Below are 19532 nucleotides of genomic sequence, written 5' to 3'. Positions count from 1 at the left end.
TGCATTTATTGGATTCTATTCATCATCATCTGTCAACATTGGATCATTCAGAGGTCCTCACTGAACGTCTGGAGTGGAGTGCTGCACTGAAAGTTAAGGGGCTGAATGATATTGCACACCCCACTTTTCAGGTTTTCATTTGTTAAAAAAGTATGAAATATCCAATAAATTTTGTTCCACTTCAGGATTGTGTCCCACTTCTTGTTGTTTTGTGACCAAAAAAAAAAAATTTTATATCTTTAAGTTTCAAGCCTGACATGTGGAGAAAGGTTGAAAAGTTCAAGGGGGCCGAATACTTTCACAAGGCACTGTATGTTTTTCACTCGCAACCAAAAACCTGCACCAAGGTGCTTCAGCGGAAAAAGACCCTGCAGCACAGCAGTGCCAGGAAGAAGAGCCAGGCCAAGAGGAACTGTAAAATATGCCCGAATCGCTATTAAATTTAAATTAAATTTCTTGTGTGTCCAACCCTAATTGAGTGATCATTAAAATTACAGTTTTCAAAAATAACAAATTTAATGTTTTTGTTTTTATAGGAAAACGCTTACCTGGTCCTGGATAAAGCAGAAGTTCATGGATGGGGGGATGTTTATAAATGTATTTCTTGAATCAATGGTTTGCCTAAAACAGGTTTTGATCTTACGTTTCATTCTAGAATACAGAATCTACAAAGGTTGGAACCTTGAGAGTATTTAAATGAGAGAAATATGAGAAAATGTTAAATACCTCTCTGACAAAAGTTAAATGTGTGGTTAGGTGTTTAATAGGCTTAAAACAAATATAAGAAATGAAAAAAACATACTTTTCATGAAAAAACACTGTAAACAAAAAAAAAATACTGTAATGAACGACAAAACAAAATATGAAAGAAATTCTTCTACACGGATTTCCCCTGTTGGGGACGCCAGGTGGGACGGTGGAAAACTGGTTAGCACATCTGCCGCTCAGTTCTATGGACTTGGGTTCAAATCTGGCCTCGCCTGTGTGAAGTTTCCATCTTCTCTCATTGTCTGGCATATTCCCACTTCTATAAAATATCCATGGTGTACCTTATTAGAAAACAAAATTATTCGTAGGGGTTAATTTGAGTACGAATGGTTGTTTATATGTGTCCTGCAATTGGCCGGGTATCAGGGTGTACTTTGAGATGCTCACCTCTGCGACCCTATTGTGGATAAGCAGTTTGGAAAGTAGATGGATGGATATTCATTGTCAACATTACCTCCCTTTCTGATTTTGGCCAGGACCACAGAGTGGTGGTGCGCATTGACTCATGGGAAAACACATCACTGTATCCTAATGGACACAATGTGAGGGTTCTGGGTCGAGCTGGTGATCTTGAGACCGAAATACAGACCATCCTTATCGAGAACTCCATCAATGTCCCTCCCTTCTCTGATGCACAGGTCAGAAGATAAACTCAGACAAATATTCTGCACGTCGTGAAGAATGTCACAAGTTTTAATTTTTTTTTAAATCGTACATCTTTTTTTGAATCTCACATTGTGTCTGGTCCTTCCCAGCTGAAAGAGATGCCGATGAATTCTCCCGAGAAGCCCTGGAAGGTGGATCCTTCTGAGGTGATTGAACGACGAGACCTGAGAGAGAGTCACCTGGTGTTCAGCATTGACCCAGTGGACTGCGAGGATGTTGATGACGCACTGTCTGTGCGCAGCCTCGCAGGTGGAAAGGTGGTGGAACTTGGGGTCCACATTGCAGATGTTACACACTTTGTTTCTGAAGGCTCGCTCACTGACTTAGAAGCACGTGCAAGGTGAGCAATTGAGTTGTTCATGCATGGTATTACAGTGTTAAATGTTTGTATTAACTTTCTAAATCAAATTTTAATCATTCAGTTCAGGTTATGTCCATGTTAAAAAAAAATGACTTCTTGTCAGTCAGCTCCTTGATTTTTTTCTTTCCAAATCCGGATTGTTTAAAATCCTGTGAATTTACCAAGGTCAAGGCAAATAGAACCTCATCTTAAGCCTGCAGCACTTGCTCTCTTGTTTACCACTTAAAATATAACGTGTTTTTTTGGTTGTCATACTTTTTTTTTATTGTTGTAACTAAAACTCACATGATGGACAAAATACGGGAATAATGACTAATTTCAATCAATCCCTCACTACTTTGCGCTTCACTTTATGCGGCTTGAGAGCTTTGCGGGTTTTCCATCCATTTTCTTTGCCACTTATCCTCACAAGGGTCGCGGGGAGTGCTGGAGCCTATCCCAGCTGTCAACGAGCAGGAGGCGGGGCACACCCCGAACTGGTTGCCAGCCAATCGCAGGGCACACAGAGACAAACAGCCGCACTCACAATCACTCCTAGGGGCAATTTAGAGTGTACAATTGTTGCATGTTTTTGGAATGTGGGAGGAAACCGGAGTGCCCGGAGGAAACCCACGCAGGGACGGGGATAACATGCAAACTCCACACAGGCGGGTCCGGGATTGAACCGAGGGCCTCAGAACTGTAAGGCCAAAGCTTTACCAGAATGATCCACCGTGCCCCCCACCCACCACCTTTGTGGGTTTAAAAAAAATAATAATACAGCCACATATAAATATTGCTTGAAGACACATTGATACAAGGCACGTGATTGGTTCCTGGCGCAACATTGACCAGTGAGAGCACATGCGGGTTTATCCCGTGAGTTGATTGGTTGCACATCATCGGAGCCTCACAAGAACTTCCCTTGTCCCACCCAATTCCTTATTTTTTAGGTTGTCTCTTTCACGCTGTTGACCGTCTCGCATATGTACTCTATCTTAGTGGGGTTTTTTGAAGCTCAAGTGTCATCCCTATAAACATTCTAAAATAGATATTGTCATGAAAAATACATATAACATTCACTTCAATGTCAATACGAAAAAATAAATATGAGCAGAGAGCACATCATCCATGCGCAAAGTTGCGGAAGTGTCACTCGATAGCATCCAAGTGGTCACCATATTGGCTGCATCTCTTGTCCGTTACGTCACCCCGGACATTTGCCATTGAAAACACGCTGTGGACCCTACTATGGGAGACAAACACGCCCTTTTTGACACGGAAGCTCTTTTCAAAGAAGAGAACATCATACAACCAAGTGAAGTTACCAGGGCAATAATACCATTACAATATTTTGAGCCATATTTAGATGGTATGCGATCACGGCCAAACCGCCTCCATGTCCAATCCACTTCCGCGGCAGAGATGAGCCACCATAGCCCGGCGCCGCGACGAGCCACCCCGGCCGGCGGCCGGCTCAGCTTTGTCGACAAGGCCAGGAAGACCGAGCCTGCTGGCTTGGCATTGTTGACAAGACCGAGCCTGCTGGCTTGGCATTGTTGACAAGACCGAGCCTGCTGGCTTGGCATTGTCGACAATGGTGCACTCAGCCGCGTGCGATGACAACACCGTAAAGCAGCCCGTCTCGGCACCGTGATAAGCCACCTCGGCGCCAAAGATGGGTCACCCCAGCCGAAGCCTTGACCGCCGGACGCGGCGCCGACGTGCACATCAACCCTTTTAGTAGCCCTGTCATACGTACGCGGATTTTTTGTTACATTATGAGAGATAGATTATGTGGTCCGCCCCAAGCTATTATTTTCTTTTTAGTAGCTGTATACACACCTACCTGTCGTTTGGAACACACAAAGCTCTCCTCCATTGCACCCGTGCAATCCATTTTTTATGACGAACTGGGTCTCTTGCAAACTTATGAAGAGTAAATCCATCCTCCCAAATGTTCAAGCAATGTCCAGCAATGCAACGAGCCGGCATTTTGGCAAACACGAAGGAACAACGAGCTACCTTCCCGGAGGTAAAACAAATAGAAACAAATGAGTCCACTTGAGGGCGGTCCTGCCATGTACGTCACTTCCTGCTTCTTCTCGAAAACAAATCCCTCGAGAGGATTTTTATGGCGGGAGTTACAAAAAACTTTATATGTCAAAATCATGTTTTGTGATGAAAAAAGGCATGGGGCCATGTTGCCTGCCATTTTTTCATTAATAACATACTAAAAATCATGCATTTCATCACAGTGGCCCTTTAAGCGATAACATTTTTTGATTATATAGTTACAATACCACCTCAGCGTTGTGCCCCACCAAAAGCTTCCTCCGTGGCGCCCAAGAGATGGTGACTCTGCATCCACGTTAATCCTTTTAGGGATCGAGTGTTAGGAATCAACCACTTTGTGAAGCAAATGGCACAGACACTCTGGTACCTACCGGGATGTCATCCAGGGCTATGGAGAGCACATTTTTCTCCTTGTTGGAGCCTGCATTGTGATTTGCCCCCTTGAGGACGCGGCCTTTTGACCAGAAAAGGCTAGTTTTAAAAATCTCAACTGCCTTTGCCAGCTTGCTAGAACGTGCCTTTATGTGTGCGCAATCGACATTTCGGCCCTATCTGAATCAAGCAATGAGATCGATGGTAGCTGAAGTCTTTTTTTTTTTTTTTTTTTTTTTTTTTTTAAATGGGACCCTTTCATGCAATCAACCAAAACTGCTTGGACAATCGACTGTGTGGTCAACGCATTGAGCACCCCTGATTTTTCATTTGTTTGGCAAAATTTTAAGACTGATGCCCTTTCTGACCCAACCCTTTGCATTCATCCAGCCTCGGGACCAGTTTAGAGATTACACTGGTTTGTGCCCCCATAGAGCTGCAGGTCAGGCTTTTATTCTGTTGAATGTTCTGTTTATTCTTGATATTGAGGACATTTAGAGGAAATTTGCATGGCAATATGTCCCTTTGTCAAGAGTTTTTTTTGTTGGTTTATGAGATGTATTTGAATTTGGTACTGATCCAAATTAAGATTGATTGCTCTGCACTCCACTGAGTGCCCCGTCTATTGATTTACTTGGACATTAGTTAAAAATGGTGCAAAATCACTGAGTTGCCAAAACAAGGCTGGCCAATGACTTGCAATGTTTACTGGAGTCCATGGTTGCAGGTTTTTAGCCCAATGAAGACAAAATGATATGGTCAAAAAAAGAAGATGGGATGGAAAAAATTTACTGTTTATTTTTACTTTTACTATTTTTATTTATTTATTTTACTATTTACTTGTGTTTCAGGGCTACAACTTACTACCTTGCAGACCGCAGGTATGACATGTTGCCAGCAAATCTCAGTGCAGATCTCTGCTCTCTGTTGGGAGGAGTAGACAGGTAGGTGGGAGTATTATGTTTCTTTGATTTACAGTGTACTCCAGTTTTTATTGTTAGATTGTAGCTGGGTGGAAATAATGTTCCATACAAGGGCTGCACAATACTGAATGATATTGTATTTTTTTCAAACCTGCTAAGTAGTTCCAAGTTAAGTTCAGCATTGCAAAAATGGGCAAGCTCCTTTTCTAATTGGAAATTCTGAACTCAGTTCACTTGTGCAAAAATGAACAAGTTCATATGGTTTTTCTTGTTCTTTTTCCAATACTGAATGTTGCCCTGCTAAAAATTTTCTATAGAACATTTCTAAAGAACTATAGAACTTTAGGACCCACGTCCTATAGAATTTTTATAGAAATTCTCTTATTCTGTAGAAATTCGATGGAAAATCACAGCCAAAGTTCTATACAACAAGTTGTTCTGTACAAATTCTATAGATTTCTATACAATTTCTATAGATTTTTAGCAGGGGTTACTCACAAAATACTATTTAATTTTCCCGTTGCTGCTACCCACTTAGTCCACACTAGTACCCAGCTGCAATTTTCTCAAACACGAGGAAAAAAATGTTGCTTCAAAGTTTTTTTTTTTTTGTTTTTTTTTTTCATAAAAAAATCTTAAACAGGACTGTACTCCTTAAAGTGCAAACAAAAACATGTAATACAGCATGACAGATGGTGAAATGAAATTGAGAACTTTGTGTTCCCAGAAGTTGTAGTTGACAATATTAACATATATTTGATCTTATCCATTGTTATATTACAAAATACATTCCCTATTATCACAGTAGGATCATACAATGTTTTAACTAAAGCATTATGATACAATACAATTATATTGTATTACAAAAAATTCAAGGAACATGCTCACTCCCATTTACGCAGCGTCCCCAAACAGACCTTGCACATTCATACAGCTGAAGCGTGCCTGCCTACGGTCGTTTCATTCAGCAGAGCGAAATATAATGTGTAGAGGTTGTACATTGTTTCCCGCATCTTCATTCATAGTTATAAGCACATAAGTATAAAATACTCTGGGATTGTGTGTTGATTGAAGTGTTATAATTTACTGTACAAGGAGTGCTAATCTTGTGAGCATGTCCAAATGGGTGCCTCTGCTGGTTACTTTCAATATTCCAGTTGATACATTGTATATTACAGTACACCAGCTTCACAGCGGTCCCTGCGATATGACAGTTTCACACACATGCGTTGTGATGATGTTTAAAAAAAAAAAAAAAGTCATATCGGATATACTGTGCTTTTTTTTTTTTTAGATAGTTTTACCCTTCCTACACACAAAACCTATTACACACAAGTATTACAAGTAGTACAAGTATTCCTTAGCACCTGAACGTGCTGGATTCAAGCTCTTTATTTCTAACGCGCAGTCAATGTTTATTGTAATAATTATTCAACATTTGTTTATTTAAACAACCAAACATCAACCCAACTTTAAATAGTTGGGTCTGTCTAACAAAAATCTACTATCTTAATGCTAACATGTGATGTGGCATTGACTGGCTAACGGAAATTAGATTAGACGATGTCATGATCCTGCCGCTTCAGCATGAGCTGTGCAGGTGCCCGCGCGGCTGCGCTGATTGGGAGGCGCACACCTGCTCCTCATGCTGGCTGATCATCCCCTGTATAGATAGGACCCGGTGACGACTGGTCCTTGGCCAGTTCGTTGAGCTTTATGTCCCGTTCCAGCACTCTCGTATTCCTGACTGAACCTGTGTGTACCGACCTCCCTCCGTTCTCTGACCAACCTTGTAAGCCTGACTCCTTGACACATCTGCCTGCGTTGATTGTTTCCCCGTGTACCGACTACTGCCTGCCCACTCATCTGCTCTCTTCGCCCGACGCCCCAACAACCGCTGCTGCACCGGACTGCCTGCTCGATCCCCGACCTCGGCATATAATAAACGTGTCTCTTCTTGAACTACCTTGCGTCTTCCGAGTTCCTGCATTTGGGTCCTACCTCTCGTTCCGATGGGACGTGACAGAACGAACTGGCGGACACAGGACCCAGCAGGAAAGACCCGGCGTCGCCGGGACCGACGCAAGGTAGACCGTCTGCCGGAGGACCAAGCCTGTCCAATCCGGGTAGGCTCTCTGACGTCCTCCACTTCCGTGTCTTACGCTCCGCCAGCGAGGTATGAATACGTCCCGAACACGACCCGTCCGGCTCCTCATATTCTTCTGGACTCTGACTTTTCGGAATATGAGGAGGACCACGATTTGTATGACCAGCTGCCTGAGTACGACTCCGACGAATTTGAATATGAATCTGCTCGTCCGATCTTTCACCCCAGTCAGTTTGCGCCGCCTCCCCGCGTTTCCAGCACCCGAGCGACTTCGCCCGGTAGATCCAAGTACACTAATCGGTACGAGGGAACCCGATTGGCCATCTACCCGGGACCTCCGCGTGGCGGACAGAGGAGACGCCCCGGCCGGGCGCTCCCTGGTGTCTCTCGCTGCGCGGCAACGAAGACACCGTCCTCCCACTCCTCGCCGGCAACGGTGAGACCGGCAGACCCGCAGCAGGTGGCGAAGCTTCCAGCCAGGACGGAGGAGGAGCCGCCTAATCACGAGGCGTTCTGCCGCGAAATGCGGGCAGAGATAGAGCGGCAGAGCGCCGAATTGGCGGCTCTCACGGCCCAGGTCCGGCAAGGATTGGCGAACCAGCCGACCTACGCTGACGTCCCAACGGCGACGGACTCGCTGCTGACTCAGGTTCACGTGGCAGTTGGAACTGACCCGCTCCCGAGACACGCCCACGTGTCAGTTTCGACTGACTCTCCGCCTACTCAGGTTCACGTTGCCCTGGAAACGGATTCGCCACCGAGCCACGCCCACGTTGCCGTTTCAACGGATGCAGTGCAAGCTCACGTGGCAGTGGGGACCGACCCGACGCCGCCTCACGTTGCTGTCCAGGAGGTGGCGACGTCTCCACAGCCGCTTCTCGTCCGTGCTCTGGAGTGGCAGTGGCGACTGGCCCGCGGACGCTCCACACTCCTGCTCTGTCGGCGACCGGCCCGCGGTCGCTCCCCGTTCCTGCTCTGTCGGCGACGGGCACGCCCTCACGTTCCTGTCAAGGAGGTGGCGACAGTTCCCCAGCCGCCTCACGCTCCCGTCCAGGAAGAGGTGGAGTTGGTGATGCTGCTACCGCCTTCTCAAGTTGCTGTCCAGGAGGGGGCGGCGATGGCGCCGCCTTCTCAAGTTGCTGTCCAGGAGGGGGCGGCGATGGCGCCGCCTTCTCACGTTGCTGTCCAGGAGGGGGCGGCGATGGCGCCGCCGCCTTCTCACGTTGCTGTCCAGGAGGGGGCGGCGATGGCGTCACTGTCCAGCAGGCGCTGGGGAGTTCTGTGGAGCCACCCAGGAGCTGGAGAGACTTCGGGGTGGCAGTCATGGCTCTGGTCCTGCTCTCCATCATCTTCTTCGCTCCTGAGTTCGCCCAGCCGCTTCAGGACCTGGCCTCGTTGACGACAGATCCCTGCCTCGCCGTTTAGTTCCTCACAGAGGTCGTCCGCCCGAATCGCCCCGTGGAGACCCTGGTGCTTGGCGTCCGGGTCGTCCTCCTGACCTGTCCGCCCGGACGCCTCGTGTTTGGTGGCCTGGATGGCCACCAGTCTGGGGTTAAGGGGGGGGCGTGCCCTCCTCCGGACTCCCTTCCGCCCACCCCTGCCTGTGTTATTGTCTGTTTTTTCGTTTAGGCACGTCTGGGAGCCGTGCCTTTGAGGGGGGGGGGGTACTGTCATGATCCTGCCGCTTCAGCATGAGCTGTGCAGGTGCCCGCGCGGCTGCGCTGATTGGGAGGCGCACACCTGCTCCTCATGCTGGCTGATCATCCCCTGTATAGATAGGACCCGGTGACGACTGGTCCTTGGCCAGTTCGTTGAGCTTTATGTCCCGTTCCAGCACTCTCGTATTCCTGACTGAACCTGTGTGTACCGACCTCCGTCCGTTCTCTGACCAACCTTGTAAGCCTGACTCCTTGACACTTCTGCCTGCGTTGATTGTTTCCCCGTGTAACGACTACTGCCTGCCCACTCATCTGCTCTCTTCGCCCGACGCCCCAACAACCGCTGCTGCACCGGACTGCCTGCTCGATCCCCGACCTCGGCATATAATAAACGTGTCTCTTCTTGAACTACCTTGCGTCTTCCGAGTTCCTGCATTTGGGTCCTACCTCTCGTTCCGATGGGACGTGACAGACGACATGGTTTGGTTGGTATGGTTTATGTGAGAAACCTTGAAACAATTGCATTTTTAACACACATGTCTAAGCAACACATACAAATATAGCATAAAACAATGGACATATATTCTCTGCTTTGAGAATGAATATTAAAACATGTCACTATAATTCATTAAAGAAGTGTGTTTAGGCATATTTCATTGAAAGCGCACAACTCTAAATTCTGACGTGCCTGCATATGATAAAAAACAGTAAGGATTGCATGAAAATCTGCAATCTGCAAGTATATAATGCATGCAATTTCTATGATTGAGTCTAATACAAATGTGTTGAATGCAGGTATGCAATGAGCGTGCTGTGGCAGCTTGACGCACACACCCTCGCCGTTAACAATGTGTGGTATGGTCGCACAATCATCCGCTCCTCTTACCAGCTACACTACGAGCTAGCTCAGGCCCTCCTCAGTGGCGAGCATGCCGAGGTACCGGAGCTGACCAATTTTAGCCCTTCCGAGACAGACTCCAAGTTGGCTCAGCTCACCCAGGCTCTGGAGATACTCACCCATGTGGCAAGACACCTCCGGGTCCAGCGAGATCGAGGCGGTGCATTGGAACTGGAAGGGGTGGAGGTATGAGTTAGTTTGGTAGTGTTAAGTGTTTCAGCATTTCCAACCTGTTAAGCAGTATATTATGAGCTACTGTTTCAAAAGCCACACTGAGATCCAACACAACTAGCATTGACACCTTTCCTGAGTCAGTATTGAACCTTATGTCATTTAGCACAAGAGCAGAAACCTAATTGAAATTTTCCCAAAGTCCATTTATATTAGAGAAATTGCTAAATTGATTCAAAATATCTTCCTCAACAATCTTTTATGGGTTTGTAGCCTGCTCACATGGAAGCATCCAGCATTCTTTTTTTTTCTTGATGGCAGCTACTTCAAGATCTTTAAAATTGCCTGACTAAAATGAGCAATTGATTATTTGCTTCAAATCAGACTTCGCAATAGCGTTGAAAAAATGGTTTTAGCTGCTCAACCATTTTCTCTTCAGTTTTTTGGGGGTCAATTATCAAATTCTGACATGTACAATGATAGTACATCTGAGGGAATTCAGATGTACTATCATTTTGTCATTTTGCTGATTTGTCGTGATATCCAACTCGATGGATTGTATTTTTTCCATAAAATAACGAGCAAATCCATTGCATGTATCAGGTGTTAGGAGTTCTGAAACTGTCTGATTCAGTGGGGTTGTAAGCATGTCAAGCACAGCAAATAGGGTGCGATACGCGAGCTCGTCAAAGGGAGCTGTTTTACCAACAATTCAAAACATGGCTATTACTTATGTTGATATAACCATGAATGTCCTTTGTTTAAAAATTAGTAATTATGCTCATTTATACTCGCGTACTTCATTGTGTTTTCCGGCGTCTTGTAAGCGAGCTCTCTGCCAAACAGCGGGGGCAGAGTCCCATACTCCTCCATTTCAAGTGAGCACCCGACCTTACTTGGTTTCCAGGGCTAAACGGCCCTTTGTTTTAGCCCTTTCCCTAATAATTGGGACAACCTTTCATTCTTGTGCACGCGCAAAATCAAAATCTAAGACACAGAGGAAGGGCTAAGCAGAGGGAAGTGAGATTGGCCCTTATATTGTGGTTTTTTGTGATTTTCTGTGTCCCATTATTTGGTCGCAGGTGCGTGCACAGCTGGACAACGAAAAGAACATCACTGCTCTGGTCCCACGCCAACCCCTCGAAATCCACGAGACGGTGGCCGAGTGCATGATCTATGCTAACCACTGGGTGGCACGCAAGATCCAGGAGACCTTTCCTCATCAGGCTCTGCTTCGTCATCACCCACTACCACGACAGGAGTTCTTCACCCTTCTGGTGGACAGCGCCAAGTCCAGAGGCTTCACCATCGATACCGGGTTTGTCCAATAATTTCTCATATACAGCAGTCCTCTTTTGTATCATGTGTCAGTTTTGGGTGTCTACACAAATGAAAATATTTGTAGATGTTGGAAGGTCAGGTTTCTCATGTACAGTGGTACCTCAATTTACGAACATCTCTAGTAGCGAAAAATTTACGTTATGAAACGCCTCCTTGGAAAAATATTGTCTCTAGTTGCAAAGGACAATTCAAGATATGAAAGGGAAAAAATAGGCACTGGATTCGCAGCCCCCAAATTCCACCAAACATAAACATCCTGTATCTTGGTTTGTGTGGCCCAATATAGCTGCTCTCCCATTGGCTATCGCCTTAGCATCTTCCTGGCACGTCAGAGAATCCAGACTGCTTCCTCATGGTAAGGTGTGTCAGTGGAATTGTGGAGGTTTTCGAAGTATTCTTTCCACCGACTCACAACATCCTGAGTTGAGGTCAGCAGTGCCCCATCCTCACTATACACAGTGTTGACGGTGCACTGCTTCCCCCTCATGAGATGGTGGACCAGAATTTCCTCAAAGTCATCTTAAAGTTGTTCCATGGCCTCACTGAAATTCTCTCACGCCCAGGTTTTTACATCAGCGACCACTGAAGCTGTGTTTCGTCTGGACAGCCAGTACCTATCAGGCTGCCTCAGAAGTCACACAGGCCAGAAATGCCTGATAGGAATCCTTCTTCAGCTTGATGGCATCCCCCCACTGTTTGTGTCCACGAATGTGTTCAGGGGGAGGCCGCCACGATAGGCACAGACCACCTTAGAGCCACAGCTCAGTCGGCCACCTCAGCAATGGATGCGTGGAACATCGTCCACTCAGAGTCAATGTCCACCGCCTCCCCGTAATATGCGCAAAGTTCTTGCGGATATGGGAGTTGAAACTTCTTTGACAAGGGAATCTGCCAGCCATTCCCAACAGACCCTTATAATACATTTGAGCCTATCACGTCAGACCACTAGATGGTGATCAGTTGACAGCTCTGCCCCTCTCTTCACCCGAATGTGACATGTGGTCTCAAGTCCGGGGAATCTGCCAGCTGTCCCCGGCAGACCCTCACAATACGTTTGGGCCTGCCAAGTCGAACCGGCATCTCAGAGAGTTTGACGCATATTTTGGGCAATGAAAAATAAAACAATATATAAAATGTTATTTTAATATTGTAAGATCACAATAACCTTACAATGTACAATTTCAAATAAACAAACAAGCAAAGAAATAAAATACTTTATTTAGATATTGTGCAGTTTTGGTCTCGCTGGGCTTTCCATGCATGCAAGCTATCAAATCTGCCTGCTGCCAGATCATGTGCTGTCAAACGTCTCTGAAGAGGGCGAATGGTGATCACCGAAATTGCACAAGGCTTGAAGAAATAAGTTAAACATTTTGACTTAATAAAAAGACATGATACACATTTTTGAGACAAATAAGATATTCTTCAATCAGATAGATCCTTTATTTTTTCAGGCCACGCAGAGCAGCAAGGATGGAAGTACCGCATGCAGCTCCGTAGCCACAGGTTTCCGACCCCGGTTTATAATATACTGTAACAAATTCCAGGCAGAAATTTGGCAGCATGTTGCAATCTAATTGTCCATTGGCTGTTCAAGAATTTAATTTAATTTGCAAAGGGACCTTACTAGAAAAATCAAAGGTGAACATACAAAAAGAATATGATAAAGATTGAAGGGCTGAACTCGAGATTAGTATGAATGAATTGAAGCATGATAGGAGAGAAAAACGTTGGGACTCATGAGATCATTAATCACACCCTAAGTTAATTTCCACCAATTTGTACTTTCTAGTAATGACTGCAATGTTTTATTCATGATTGAGGGGGAGAGAGAGAAGAGATGTCAAAGCTTAAAAAATTATTTGTAGCACTGAGACTGAGAAGGAGACCACGCCCATCAACTCAGGTTTCCATATTTAATTATATATGAGTCATGCCCTCAACGAGGGTTGAACACAGCACATTTTCCATTACATTTTCCAAGCTGCTTATCCTCACAAGGGCCGCAGGAGTGCTGGAGCCTATTCCATCTGCATTTGGGTGAAAGGCGAACTACACGCTGAACTGGTCGCCAGTCATTTTCATTAAAATGATTTCCAGCTTTGAAACTGTCTCATGCAGAGATCAAGCATATAAAATGTTTTTAAATTTAGTCTTGACAAACCAACTACTTACTGTTCATTGCAACAATTTTGTACTGTTTGGCTTTAAACCAAGAGGTACAGTTTTTATCTGATCTTGTAGTCAGACCTTTATAATCAACATAGATATCTATAGATTTGGAATATTCATTAATAAATTAACATTGATTCATTTATTCTTATTTGGTGCAAACGTGGGATTTCTTCAATGTCATTTTACTGTCCACTTTCACCAAATGGTACACTCTCATGAGAGGTCCAACTGGCAGTATCTTTAATTAGCATTGGGGGATGGGAGGGGAGTAGGATGATTCTGTTCCATTGTTCAACAGTCATCAATCAATTCCTTCCCTCAGCCGCGTTGTGGGAGTCATGAGGTGACTTGCTTACCGTTTAGGTCATCCTGAATGTCTCCATAGTGAAGTTCTTTTGCTTTGGTTTTACAAGGGGGAAAGACCTAACTTCATCTGGCTGAATGTCAATGTGCTTTGACAGACATCTGGTGACATGGGGGTCTTGTCCAAATGTGTAGGTCAGTCTTTGTGTTCATGAGGAGGTCAGCCAATCGTTACACTAACTTTGTAAATGCTTCCCCAAAAATAATAAAATGTGCAGTATATTGTAAGACTTTCCCTTGTTTTCATTCGCTAGGTCCAATAAAGCTTTGGCTGACTCTCTGGACCGGGCTGTGGACCCACAGGACCCATTGCTGAACAGGGTGCTGAGGATGATGGCCACCCAAGCCATGTCTCAGGCACTATATTTCTCGACCGGTGCTATTTCCGAAGACCAGTACTACCACTATGGTATGTACTATATAATATGCTTGACATTCTTGTAGTTGTCATTGGAATTGAAGAATTAATCCTTGAATGATGCATAAAATTACTTACTATTATTCATTTTACCACAATTCCTTTGATGAAATGACTTTTTTCAGGTTTGGCTCTGGACCGCTACACACACTTCACATCACCCATTCGTCGCTATGCCGACATAATGGTCCATCGCCTTCTGACAGCGGCCATTGGTGTGGAGAAGGGGCAGAGCCCTGCTAAGGCACTAGCCACTAACAAAGAACTAGATGAATTGGCTCATCATATCAACAAAAAGAACAGGGTCAGCTGTGTTTTGTTTAACTTCAAACAGCAGTATTTAACCCATTTGATCATACTTTAGTGAAAATTGAGTTGTGTACATTCAGGGATTGACGCCAAATGACGTTTGCAGGCAGCCCAGCGGGTACAAAAGGCGTCCACAGAGTTGTTCCAGTGTCTGTATTTTAAAGAAAGAGACCCTCACACAGGCCAGTACTGCGTGGCCGATGCTGTCATTTACGCCATCCGAGACAACGGTGTGTTGGCCTTTGTTCCGCTGTAAGTTTCCAACTTGGTCCGACGTGGAGTTTCTAAAGCAACATTTGGACCCAGCAAAATAGCTCCGTTCAACTCAATAGGGTACTGTTGGATACAGTTACTGTGTCGAATATTTACAATAATGCTGCCGCTGGTTGTTGCAGCTCCAAATAAAAGGAACCCACTAATGGAAAGTTAACTTTGTAATTCTGTAATGTGTTTTGTGTAACAAACCAAGACAAAAGTAATGGAATAGAGCTTTGCTGCCACGTGATAGTCCTTTTTACCGTTATTGTTTCCAATTTGTTTTTTTTGCATCTTTTTGTTTTCATTTCGCCTGTCTTTTTAGGGGCTGCCACAGCGTGTGATCTTTTTCCATCTAAGCCTATCTCCTGCATCTTCCTCTCAAACACCAACTCTTGTCTTCCCTCAGAACATCCTTCAACCTTCTCTTCCTTTTGCCTGGCAGCTCCATCCTCAGCATCCTTCAACCAATATACTCACTCTCTCGCCTCTGGATATGTCCAGACCATCAAAGTCTGCTCTTTCAAACCTTGTCTCCAAAACATCCCAATTTGACTGTCCCGCTAATGAGCTCATTTCCATCCATTGCCTATCCAACCTGCTCACTCCGAGCGAGAACCTCAACATCTTCATTTCTGACACTTCCAGGTCTGCTTCCTATTGTCTCTTCAGTTCCACCGTCTATAATCCGTACATCATGGCTGGCTTCACCACTGTTTTATGAACTTTGCCCTTTATCCAACCAGAGATTCTTCTATCACATAACACACCAGACACCTTGCGCCAGCTGTTCCAACCTGCTTGGACCCGTTTCTTCACTTTCTTACCACACTCACCATTGCTCTGGATTGATGACCCCGAGTATTTGAAGTCGTCCACCCCCGTTATCGCTTCTCTCTGAAGCCTCACTCTTCCCGCTCCACCCCTTTCATTCACGCACAAAAATTCTGTTTTACTTTGGCTAATCTTCATTCCTCTCCTTTGATGTACATGCCTCCATCTTTCTAATTGTTCCTCCACCTGCTCCTTGCTTTCACTGCAGATCACAAACAGGAAGTAGCCCAGAGCTGCTCCGTGATGCAGTCCCACCTCCACCTTAAAGGTCTAATCCAGAGGACCTATATGTTATTTATATATCACACTAACATAGCTAATTTTTCATTAAAAAATATTTTAAAAAATTGTCAACACAACAGAAATGAAATAAATTAGCACCAAAGTGCACATTTTCTTTTTTTTTTTTATTTTGTTTCAAACAGAGGCTGCTTAAAGCTGCTTCCGTGTGACGTCACGTCTGGACAACCCCAGTAAACAATGGCTTTCTACACAGAAAATAATACACGCTGCGACTGGGATCTAGAGGAGATAGACAGCAGTGATGGAGTTTTTATGGAAGAAATAGGAACTGAACAGAGGAATTTTCTTATTCTTTGCGTGTTTGAAAAACATCCCCTGCAGGTGTAATTCAACCATATATGTTCAAAACTGAGTTGCTGAATCCAACACACGGACGGGATTCGGTGAGACTTGACGAAGTTGACTTGGGACTTTGCACCTAAAACACAGACTGGTAGGTGCCTCTAAATCTACGTACACCTTGTTGACTAATCTAATTGAAACATGTTTAAACGTCTGATGTTGCTTGCACACAACAGTGAGTCGTTTGTTGTGTTGTACTAGCGACTGAGTCTGCTTAAAACAAAAATCGAAACCTTCGGTATCGTTCTGCGTTTAAAGATTCAGCCCGTATTTTAAATAATGCACCCAACACTTTACCGCGCACACTGCCGTAGTCAAATTTCAGGAAGACCTCAGCGTTAACAATACACTAACTTTATACAGTGTCCAAATTTCGTCACCTCCTAATCATCACATGGATACGGATATTAGCTGACATGTCTGTATTGGCCTTGTACTTACATTTAAAACGAGGTAGATATTTTTGTCAAATAGGGTTACTAAACAATTGAACACATACGTACTTACTTGCTACTGAAGCCAAGTGAACGCTGCACCGGGTTTTCAAAAGAGTCCTCCATGAAATGCTTGGAACATATTACTGTCCACTTCGATTGGTAAGTCCAATGTGCCCACTTTGCCTTCACAAACCTAGTCCATAACCTGCCTACCTGTTCATCTTTCGACCATTCATGTAAACTGACTCCGTCAGCGTTTCACGCAGAAGAGCTGTATACAACACTATTCCTCTCCATCTTTGCTAGGTTTTTCACTCTCTGGCTAAATGTTGTCGTGACATGACGTCACACTCCAGAGAGTTACGGAACGTGTCGAATCTAAGTGACATTTCAAACAAAATCTTGACACTGTCTTTGACGCTAAATTAATTCCTGTTGTGTTGAGAATTTTGAAAAATATTTTTAATGAAATTTTAGCTACATTTGTATAATAGACAATTAAAACACATTTCCTCTGGATTACACCTTTAAATTCTTCCGTCACACATTTTATGGGACACAGCCAGGATAACCAAAGAATGACTCCATAAGAAGCATATCATGGTTCTGGAGTGGCCAAGCCAGTCTCCACACCTAAACCCAATCGAAAATCTTTGGAGGGAGCTCAAACTCCCATGTTTTTCCAACAATAGCCCAGAAACCTCGCTGTTCTAGAGATCTGTGTGGAGATATGGGCCAAAATCCCCCCTGCAATGAACCTGTTGAAAGACTACAGAAAATGTTTAACCTCAGTAATTGCAAACAAAGGCTACTTTACCAAATATTAACATTGATTTTCACAGGTGTTCAAATACCTATTTGCAGCATTAACATACATATTATTTTTAAAAATCCTGCATCGTGATTTCCATATTTGTGCGTGTATGCACGTGTGTGGTACCTTTACTTACGAACGCCTCCTTGGTTATGAAGGAAATTCAGGAAACGAAAGGGAAAAGATAGTCACTGGATTCCCCAAATTCCACCCGAACATAAACGTCCTGTATTTTGGTTTGTGTGGCACAATCGAGCTGCTCTCCAATTCGTTATCGGCATAGTGCCTTCCTGGCATCCCATTGTGCAGTCCAGTTTTTATTCTACGTCATTAAAGAGCTGCTCTCCCGTTGGCTGTCGCCGTAGCACCTTCCTGGCATCCCATTGACTAGGAGGGACATCAATCTTTACCCATGATGCACTTCCTGTATCCTGGTTTTTGTGGTGCAAAAGAGGTGCTTCCTATTGACTGTCACCGTAGCACCTTCCTGGCATCCAATTGGCTAGCAGGGGCATCATTTTTTTCCCCCTTTTTTCCCTTAGACTGTCACCAAATCACCCTAGCACACATTGAAAAAGTACACCTTTTTTTTTTTTTGCAAGTTTAGGCATCTTTATTCTCCTTGGGTTGCCAAAAACTTAAGTGGAATTAAGTGGTGTGTGTGCTTACATTTGTACGTTTTCTCTCCGTTGTCAAATGTTTGCCTTCTTCTCTGTCCCCCATCATGCCTTTTGCTTGTCACTCACCCTTCTCTTCAACAGTCACCCAACAGGAAAGGTAAACGAACGTAATTTTTATTCTTTTGTGTCCTTTGAATACTTATATTTTTTTTTTTGGGGGGGGGTGTTTAGAATGGATTAAGATATTTACATGTAAAATGCTTCTGCTTATGAAAAACTAATGTTCCGAAACAACTTCTGGAATGGATTAATTTTGTAAGTAGAGGTACCACGGTGTATGGTCCTGGATTCAATTCGTCCTTTATATTGTTGTGTTTTGATCGTTTCATAAAATCCTTGCTGCAGCTCCCCTGTGGGATTAAGCTACAAAAACAATTGTCCCTTGCTTTGTCTTCCTGCATCACAAACTGTGTGTGCTTAGGTACGGCATGAAGGGGCCCGTGTACATGAAGAGCCGAGAGGGCCGGGTGCTCTCTGCAGGACAGGACGGCCCCTGCGAGTGGCAGAGCGGGTCTATACGCTGCTATTCGGACCGCATCGTGACCACCTCCCTCATTGGAACTACCACCTTCACACTGTTCAGCCACATCACTGTGAGTCGCTCAAACACTTCAATATTTGAAGGCCAGGCCATAGGTTTTTTTTTCGTATTACATTTCTGATTTAGTTGTACCTAATGAGGGACATCAGTATGCCACACAATCAAATCCTATCACCAGGGATGAGAATGACCAATTTAGAAAAACACGGAAAATGTCTGCCTTTGGGGCGGGGAGGGTGAAAACGGGGGTGCGCCCCCCTTTGTGCACCATTTTTTTTCTTTTTTCTTTTTTTTATAAAATAGTTAAATGGTGACCTCTGGTTACTTCTAACAGTGTAAATACAGGGCAATCATAATATTTTGAAAACTTGAGAGAGAGATGTCAATCATATAATATTTGAGAAATTTACGTCCGATTGGAAATTGTAATGTTGTCGTTATTATAAACACCAAATTTAATGCAAACAGATAGCAATGCCATAAACAGGTAGCAATGCTGTTTTCCGCTATCACAGCTGTGATTAAATTCGCGCCGAACGTTGCTGATAAGATGCTGGCGGCCAGTCCTGATCACAGCCTCGCCCCACCTCAAGCTGTACCCCCCCCCAAATTTTCTCAACGAATCTACACGTTTCACAACAATGACATTTTCAGCTGAAAAAACACAGACTGCCGCCAATCCGCGGAAAATTCTCATCCCTGTAACACAAAGACATAAATTGTCTAATTTTGACTGTTATA

The 19532-nt window shown here is 44.4% G+C and overlaps 1 protein-coding gene across 14 annotated transcripts in view; it reads left to right on the top strand.

The window, feature by feature from the left end:
- The window catches only part of dis3l (DIS3 like exosome 3'-5' exoribonuclease), a 63893-nt gene that overhangs the window by 43747 nt on the left and 614 nt on the right, over positions 1–19532 (top strand). For 13 of the 14 annotated variants that reach the window (XM_061815679.1, XM_061815678.1, XM_061815680.1 and 10 more), the window contains 9 exons: positions 1245–1406; positions 1524–1774; positions 5074–5166; positions 9706–9994; positions 11062–11297; positions 14113–14267; positions 14402–14580; positions 14692–14837; positions 18672–18843. In XM_061815679.1, the coding sequence (XP_061671663.1) occupies positions 1245–1406; positions 1524–1774; positions 5074–5166; positions 9706–9994; positions 11062–11297; positions 14113–14267; positions 14402–14580; positions 14692–14837; positions 18672–18843 (1683 nt within the window). Of the gene's footprint in view, positions 1–1244; positions 1407–1523; positions 1775–5073; positions 5167–9705; positions 9995–11061; positions 11298–14112; positions 14268–14401; positions 14581–14691; positions 14838–18671; positions 18844–19532 lie in introns of those variants that run through there. The other variant, XM_061815689.1, reaches the window with a different exon arrangement.

This window comes from Syngnathoides biaculeatus, chromosome 3, assembly GCF_019802595.1.
Source record: "Syngnathoides biaculeatus isolate LvHL_M chromosome 3, ASM1980259v1, whole genome shotgun sequence".
Taxonomy (NCBI): Eukaryota; Metazoa; Chordata; class Actinopteri; order Syngnathiformes; family Syngnathidae; genus Syngnathoides; species Syngnathoides biaculeatus.
The sequence above is the reverse complement of the archived record's forward strand: the minus strand, read 5'-3'. Positions and strand labels throughout refer to the sequence as shown.